Consider the following 8,925-nt stretch of genomic DNA (forward strand, 5'->3'; position numbering starts at 1 on the left):
ATGAGAAAGACATAGGTAGAACAAGACCTTTCACCGGAAGACTGTATGTAGAATATACATTTGTTATGTAACCGATCACTTGGTAAGTTGAGATTGTTTTAAGTGATAAATAACAACATTGTTACAACTGAACATATAACATGATACTTATAATTGAGAGGATTTCAAAATGTTGAATTAATGTAAACAAACCTATCTCCTTGACCACAATCTTGTTGTGTAAAGCAGTAAAAGTACTGATATCTATCAAGTAAGACAAGACACTCAACTTGTCAAATTATCACCTTTAATCATAAAAGGTATTATGGTAATGGCTTGCACGTTTGTGATTTATGTAGAGTACGCATGTTGTTAATGAGTATCTTTTGGTATATCCAGTAATGCACTGCTGTATGTAATTGGGAAGAAGACACGGTATATATATATATATATATATATATATATATATATATATATATATATATATATATATATATATATATATATATATATATATATATATATATATATATATATATATATATACCGTTAGTCGTCCGATGATTGCGTAAGCATGAAACACTGTGTAACAGCTCCTGTGTATCTTACTTGATACTGTCCTATTTTTAATAGTTATATATATATATATATATATATATATATATATATATATGTGTGTGTGTGTGTCTGTGTGTGTCTGTGTGTGTCTGTGTTTGTGTCTGTGTCTGTGTCTGTGTCTGTGTCTGTGTCTGTGTATATTATAGAAGTATGCATGTACATGTATATATCGTATATATGTGTGTATATAGGGTTTAGATATTGCTTATGTGTGTGAATCGAACTGACTTACATATCTTTTGTATTAGGGGGGATTCCTACTGTTGTTGCCATTGAAACGGGTGATCCTCACATAACAACATTTGACGGACTTCACTACAACTACCAAGGTGTCTGTAGGTTTGTCCTATTCACCGACGGATGCGGAAGACGACGCCCATCATTCAGAGTTGAATCAATCACCGAGGGCGGTGTCAACAAAAAGGGAGAAGATGTTGCTCGTGTTGCAGCTGTCACTGTCCGTTTAGGAATGGATACATCGTATGAGACGGTTATCGATTTACACAGGGGGGAGGTTGCTAAGGTATGTTTTATTTGTCTAAAACAAGTGACCTATTGGTCAGAATAACTCCGCTGTTATTTTAAGTGAATTATGGAGAGAAGATCGAGGAGAAACTCCAACTTGTTTGTCAAAACTTATAACTGTTCGTGATGTACTAGATTGACTGAATGCTCAGCTAACCCAACTAGATTGCTAGTCTGAGATTGTGTATAGCTCTCTTCCTCATCTATAAATGAATAAATTACAAATTCGTATGTACATTGTACTACTATGACCCTACACCAAAAGTGTGACTTGCACCATACCTTTAAAGGCTCACTTTGAGAAGGATTTAACAGTAGGTGTAAATAAACATTAGGTGCAAAGCTATAGAGAAAGTTGGCCAAGAACAAATGAATTATCATGTGTAATCCATAGATAAACTAACACTAATTCGAGAACGTGGGATTGAAGAGCTAGCCTTTAATTGATAAAATAACACCCGTACGGGAACCTGGGATTGAAACCCTGGCCTTTTTCACTATGACATATTACCCCATGTATTATGGAATTTAATATCAGCAGTGGATATAATCCAATAATCATTCATTGTTGTGAGGATGTTGCTAAAAAAAATTTAATGTCGGCTATTTCACAATAAATTCATTGATGTATTGTTATAGTCTGCGATAGTCGTTAATTTATTCGTAATAACCATAAGATATTGTGATGTCACAGATAAGGTTTAGCAAGTGATTAAGGCTAACTTTTATGAAAAATTAATACAGTAACTTAAGGTAATGAAACACATAACGACTTTTGAAGCTATTAAATATATTAGACCTAGGGCATCAAGTAGTCCTAAAATTTCACTTTCGCATATCACCTAAAATGGTTGTGTCCGAAACATTGGTATATGGCAGATATAGTAAAGTGATTTAGGTATGTTAGAGAACATTACGTGCATGTGCTCAGATCATACCTACTATGTATAATAGAAACTGGAATCTATGTTCCCTATATATAGAGTTAACCTCTAATGAAATGTGGTGACCTGTAAGTTGTAGTGTCGATAACATGTAGTGTCAGAAATACAAAGCATATCATTATCATGAATATTATTATCTTAATCTGAAGAGTAGAACACTTTAAATTAACGCTTATAAACTATCAATGAAGGTTACCGTTACGGAACATTCAGTTTTTGTCCCACGTGAAAAGTAAGTGAAGCATTGATGATGAAAAAGCGGAGTATTTACATGACATGTTGTGCAAGTAGTGTGGTAGTTAGTACTTGTATTTTTATGTTTCAACCACACTCACTCTAGATGAAGAAATATTAAAGCATATAGGTTAGAAACGGGGACAAGAACACATACCCACAATGCAGACAAGGTCCTTGTAGAAATGAGTTTTCTTTGCATCATGATCACAATCCAAAACATATTGACCCCCTCTCATTCAAAGTTCTCATTCAGGGTGTATTTTCATACCAAAACCCTTCACTTTGTTGGTGCATGTCAGGCTTGGAGACATATTTTTTTATTAAAACACGGCATTTGTGAGCGTACTTTATGTTTCCATGGAAACAACTTTCCTATTTTAGACAACTTGTGTTTCAAAGGATATGTCTAACGTATATATGCCAAAAGTAAAGAATATTTTCCATCTAATTTTGCAAAACATATGAACAATATGTTGATTTTGTTACCACGGCAAATGGTGTTTATAAAATGATTCCCTTTTTGAACCCAGCGTAACAAACTATCCATATAGGGTAGGCAATATGTCAATAAACCTGATTAAATTTATAACTTTTATTTGTCAGATGCAGTTGTATTTTACCAAACCAATATTTTAAGTATACTGCAAGGTGTGTGTTATGTTCATAAGCATTGCTTTAATATACCGGTTACCAGAGAAATCTCAGTAAAATTCAATAATTCGGCAAAATCTCTAACATTCAACTGTATGATGGCTTTTAGGTGAATGGTAACCATGTGGAGACCTTTCCACACTACCTAAGCTCAGATGTTTGGATGGAAAAACCTGGGGGCAAAACTGTTGTTCTCAAAGTTGCTAATCAATTCGAGATCACGTGGGATGGCTTGAAAAGCATTGAATCTCAGCTCCATGACTCACAACATGGCAAGCTATGTGGACTTCTTGGCGACGCAGATGGTGACATCAGTAATGATCTTAGCATGCCTGATGGGAAGTTGACTGATGATTTAGTAGAGTTTGGAGACAGCTGGAAAGTGCCCGGAAGGTACAGTAATTAAATGTGATAGCTATAATGTAAAATTATTCCTTGGCATTTGCAATAGCATAGTAATTTCAGATGATGAGTTTGCCAAAACAGTGTGTGTTCACAAACGTATTTTTTATCTAGGTTCATACATCATTGGTAGTATTTGATAACATATCAGACACGCCTACACTTTACAGATCGAAATAAAATGCAAGTAATTGAAAAACCTGGCTACAAATGAAGTCTTGGAAAATTGTATATGTAGTCCACTGCAATTTTCTATGTTTTGTTTCACCTGTAACAAATCAGCTTATCTGAAGTGTTGCTGTTGCCCACCAATGATGCATAGTGTGAACAGGATAAAAAACATTCGTGACACGCATGTACACTGTTTCAGCTAGCATGCCTGAAATTTGGTGTTACTGTGAGCAATTTAAAATTAGTAAGTAGCGCATTTCTCTTTGAAACCAGGAGGGTAGACATGGGGTTGATGGGACAACTGATGACACGTCAATCAAGCATGTGTTGAAATTAACACCGCATGATCTGAAGTCATTCCTTACCAAATACATACAAGAAACGTTCGTTTTAGTGAAAATATACATCTAGCCACGTGATGTCCTTTAGTGTCACGACCACGATTTAATAATTGTCAAAGTCCTCAGCATGTTGGATTTAGATCGCAAGTAAGCAAACTATCCTGACAGTTTAATTTTTATAAGATTTTAACGATTTTATATGCATAACATATTGTCACGAAATCGTACATTTCTAACCCAAATATATCGAGAGGACTGATACCCACCTCTTCACTGGGTCACCAATGGTATCAAACAATGCATTTGATTTGGTTTGACTGAAGAAGAGTGGTTTAGCTCTATCGAAATGTTTCACCGTTAAACTATTACCCTCATAATAGCCAGTCGAAGACAGGGTTCTCTCAATCAATACTAAGTTCTTTTTTTTTACCTAGTTTCTGTATTAAAAGCTGTAAAGTAACATAGCTTTGTTTTATAATATATGCATGTATCATTAATATATTTGCTCCGGTGTGTGTTAGGAGGCTAGAAAGGGATTCAGACGACATTTTTTCCATGTTAGGAATACAGTTCATTAGATTGAATATTATATCTTCGTATGTGCTGACGTCATTCTTGTCCTTCTTTTACAGTGCATGTTAAGATGGCAGAAGAATACAATCTTACCATAAACTGACTATACATCGGAATTGGACAACACACACACACACACACACACACACACACACACAAACACACATCTCATATCGCTACATTCATCTCATCGGCCTATGCGCCAAACTTATTTATTCTGTAGCCAGCTTCAAGCGAGGTTAGGTTAGGTTAAGGTAAATGACTGTTTAAAATGGTCGTCATGGATACCAATCGCACTGTTGTAGAAAGAATTGTTGATTTGCACCATCGAAATTGATAAAGCAGAAGTACTTGAACCATCCGGGAATTCTGTTGTCGTTTGCAGTGAAACGCCAAGGATGGGAAATTTGGAAAGTATGTCACAGTGACTGTTGGTCTTCTGACCCAAAGTTTGCCTCGGTAGAGGACCTCTAGTGGGAAAGCTGAAATCCTTATAATTTCTCTAATAACGAGAATTTGAGTTTTTGAAATTCTTGGATTATTTTGGGCTTGTCAATCTGCACACTTGGAAATACTTCACATGGGAAATAAAGAGTTTAAGCATCACTGAGAGTCATGTTTTTTTTTAATGGAAGAATGACGTTTAGTACAAACACAATGAAAGTCAGTTCACTATCACAAAACTGTCGTCTTGCTCGACAACATCTCACTAACATTGCATCGTCAGGTGTGACAAACATTACTTACTAAAGAGTTTTTGTTGAACCCGACAAACTTGTTTTAAGCCAGATGTCTTACATTGTAACTGTGGTGTTATATCTAAAACATCCTCTATTGAGTCCAAAGCCATAATCAGATTTCAAGGTCCCACGAACTGATTGAAAATGAAAAGACAAAGCCTAAACTGGTGGGATGGTGGATGAACGGAAGAACGGACGATTGTTTTGTTTTGTTTGCAAGAAAATGTTGATTTTAGGTAGAACAGATTAGACTAAAGTCAACAACGATATCCCAGAATATTTTAAAGCATTGGCTTGTCGTTTTCTTCCAATATATCAACGACTGATAGCCATCTTTATTTCTGAACGATATCATAAACACCCCCCCCCCCGAAAAAACACACAAAACAAACAAACAAACAAAACAAAATCACGACCCTAAGTCTACAAGAAATAACCCCTTCTTCAAGTAACAGGTGTGGTACATTATCATAAGCGTATTATGATGTGTAGTTTGAAACATTTAGATAAACATTTCTGACAATATTCCAACAGATATGGAAACTTATGCCCATTCAAACACCATAATTTAACACAACTCATCAAAGCAAATGGAATTTCCAGAGTTGGTGTAGATGTAAATTTAATATTTGCTACGCACTGGTTTAACATGTTTTTATGATTTCGAAAAGGGAAGGAGAGAAAACACGTTAAGTTATTTCAGTTGGACGATAGTTTACATCGTTGGGATTGATTCATTGATTGATTGGAGTTCTCAACTGTGGCATTACATCTGATTTACAACTTAAAGACTGTTGGAAATTGAAATTTAGTTAAATATATAATAAATATACAATAAATAGAGTTTTCGGCGGCCATTTTGGATTTATGCAAATTGCAGCATACTAATCAGGTCTGTTATGACGACTGTATACTCCACAAGTCAAACTACATAGATTAACATATTTAAATACTTCATAAAGGTTGATTAGAATTAAAACTTAATTAAATATATAATAAATAAAGTTGTTTGGCGGCCATTTTGGATTTAAGCAAATTAGATACTGTTCCTCCCCTTAGATTGAGGAGAACTTTTGATATTTCATTATGAGGACCAATCTGAAGATCATGGTGAAAAAAAAAATTCTGTTACAATTAGTGATGGGTCATTCCATATTTTGATTGGACTAGTTCGTTGGTTGGTTAAAACTAAAAATGTGTATTGGGTGCATTGACATGTGACTGCGACGCCGCTCCGTATTTTAGCGAAGCCCTCAGGATGTTGGTTATACTTTCATTTCATTATCATATTTAACAGCCTGAATGACTTAGAAATGACAATTAAAGTCAAAGGGAAACTTTGAACAAGTTCCCAAACTTCAGCTATAAACAATAATTTTTCGCTCAGGTACAACCATGTGGTCGCCATCGTACAAGCTGCGACGTCGTGATTTTTTTTCTAAATTTACCGTAGAGAGAATCAATTAATTAACATATATTACTTCGCCAGATTGGAGAAATATAATAGGGTTGGTCGGTTCATAAGAAACAGAATTAAGTACGCCTATTCTTATTTGTGTTACTAGTCTCTCCCACAGTCCTTGGAGCTTCGCATAAAAAGCTAAAACTTAGGTTGTTTTGTATGTACCGATACTGCATAATTGTACTTGTATACTTAACTTGTATCCCAGTATCCCTGTACTGTGTGGCCTCATCGAATACATAGGGCTAAATTTTTGTTGACGTGTTAGGCGAAGCCTAAAGAAATAATAGCTGTGGTTTACGAGAATGTTTTTATGCGAAACTCCGATGACTGTGAGAGAGTCTATTGTGTTACATGCTTTCGATATCATATCTCAGCCTTTACTTTCCTCATTTTCATAAATTTGCAAGGGCGTCCTCTATTTTTCATATTTATTTTTTACACCGTCTTCATTGTCATTTTCCAAACTGGCAATGGCGCCCTCTATTTTTCATGTTGATTTTTATATACTCGTGTTTGTCATTCTTCATTCATCTTGTCTTCCACATAGAACTTTATATGACGTCATTGGCCATTGCCCTCTGTGATGAAGTTGCACTTTATGGATTCTTGCCATTTGAGTAAAGACTAAATAGCGATAAATCACCATTTCATTATTACGATAAAAAATTAATATTGACAATTCATGAATATTCAGTGGAGTTTTAATCCTCTTGGAACTCAGTCGACTTGGTATTATTAAATTGAATATTATAAAATTGCGTATGACAATTATATTATGTTAGTTAAATGGAATATACCCAGTATATTATTAGATACAATGACTTACTTGTAATATAGAACACCCTGAACAGTATTGAATCAATTGCAGGTAAACAAATTTGTAAGGCTGTACTCTTAATATTAATTTTTATGGCTGCACGCAAAAATCAGCCCCCCCTCCCCACCATGTGATCACAGCTTTAAACTATTGCTGTACAACTTTTGGATACAATCAACTCCTAAGTAACATATACAATGTCTAATTATTTGTGTTTAAAACAAAATCCGTGAATTTGTTGGTTGTCTGCTCGATAAAATTCTGTTACAGCTAGTGTTCATGTAGCCTTAATTTGAATATGAATACTTGCGCAAGAAAAAAACAAAATAAAATCCGAGTAGGCCACTTTGTAAAAATATAAATATAAGCTGGCGTCGAATGGTAAATAAAAGATCGAGAGAAAAGGACAAAAGTATTAGTTTTGCGAAGTTAACACCCCTTACAACAGAATCAAGTGCCAGTGTTTCACTCCCTCGTGTTTGGTGTGAGTTGTTGCAGAATTTGTCGACGTCTTGTGAGCTAACAACTTTACAGTAGAGAAATATGGGCACAACAGCCAAATTGCGAATGAGGAAATGAATAAGGCAACAGGAAATGGGAGCCAACTTCACACACCCCTATTTCTGCCTAGTGTTGACTGCACATGTAACATATGTTGTGTTGTTCCGCCCTCACCGGTCTCCTCTCAAACCGATAAGTGAGGGCGCCCGGTCACGGAACTTCCTTACAGACTATGCCAAGTTGAATATTTTTTTATTATTTCTCAACACCCCAACCACCCCAGTTCTGATGACCCCACTTCCCGTAAAGACCACATTTTCCAAACACCCTCTCATATAATATATATTATATATGTATGTATAGGGTCTTACCATAATGCCGATACTTATCAATGCTTACCATAATGCCGATACTTATCAACACTTACCATAATGCCGATACTTATCAATACTTACCATAATGCCGATGATCTTGTTGTTTTTCAAAGAGATCCCTTTCCCATCTCAGTAGGTGTTTTCCAGAATGACCCCCCCCCCCCCCACAAACACAAAAGACCAAAATACAAAACAGGCTGGTCCCCCTATCACTTGCTTCTAAAGCATGATGGCAATCCCCCCCCCCCTCATATTCACATGATAGGTAATTAACAACCAGGAAGACAGTGCCAAAAAAATGTTAACGAAATGTTTAATAAAAAAGATTTAATAACACCATGACAGTAGTTGAGTAAAAACGTTTTGGGACCTGATTTATGGTTGGCTGAGTGCCGCCCATTCATCTGGCAATGGACATTCTACTCTGTTATCACGACAGTCGACGTATGTTACTGTGGCATATTTCGACTTTTCAAAGACAACGATCACTACTCATCATTAGAACCTATGGTAGATGAGAAAATGATAACACAAACATATACAAACAAACAAACAAACAAACAAGCAAACAAACAGACAGACAGACA

The 8,925-nt window shown here is 35.5% G+C and overlaps 1 protein-coding gene across 1 annotated transcript; it reads left to right on the plus strand.

Moving 5' to 3' along the window:
- Positions 1–3,067: 3,067 nt before the first annotated feature.
- LOC144448672 (vitellogenin-like) lies at positions 3,068–4,900 on the plus strand. Its single transcript, XM_078138951.1, has 3 exons — positions 3,068–3,347; positions 4,501–4,568; positions 4,601–4,900. The coding sequence occupies exons 1-2, from the start codon at positions 3,118–3,120 to the stop codon at positions 4,508–4,510; spliced, it is 240 nt and encodes a 79-aa protein (XP_077995077.1). The 5' UTR covers positions 3,068–3,117; the 3' UTR covers positions 4,511–4,568; positions 4,601–4,900.
- Positions 4,901–8,925: the final 4,025 nt, after the last annotated feature.

This window comes from Glandiceps talaboti, chromosome 17, assembly GCF_964340395.1.
Source record: "Glandiceps talaboti chromosome 17, keGlaTala1.1, whole genome shotgun sequence".
Lineage (NCBI taxonomy): Eukaryota > Metazoa > Hemichordata > Enteropneusta > Spengelidae > Glandiceps > Glandiceps talaboti.

Excerpts from the sequence above, each read along its gene's own strand:
- LOC144448672 (XM_078138951.1), top strand. The coding sequence starts at position 3,118 with ATGGAAAAACCTGGGGGCAAAACTGTTGTTCTCAAAGTTGCTAATCAA.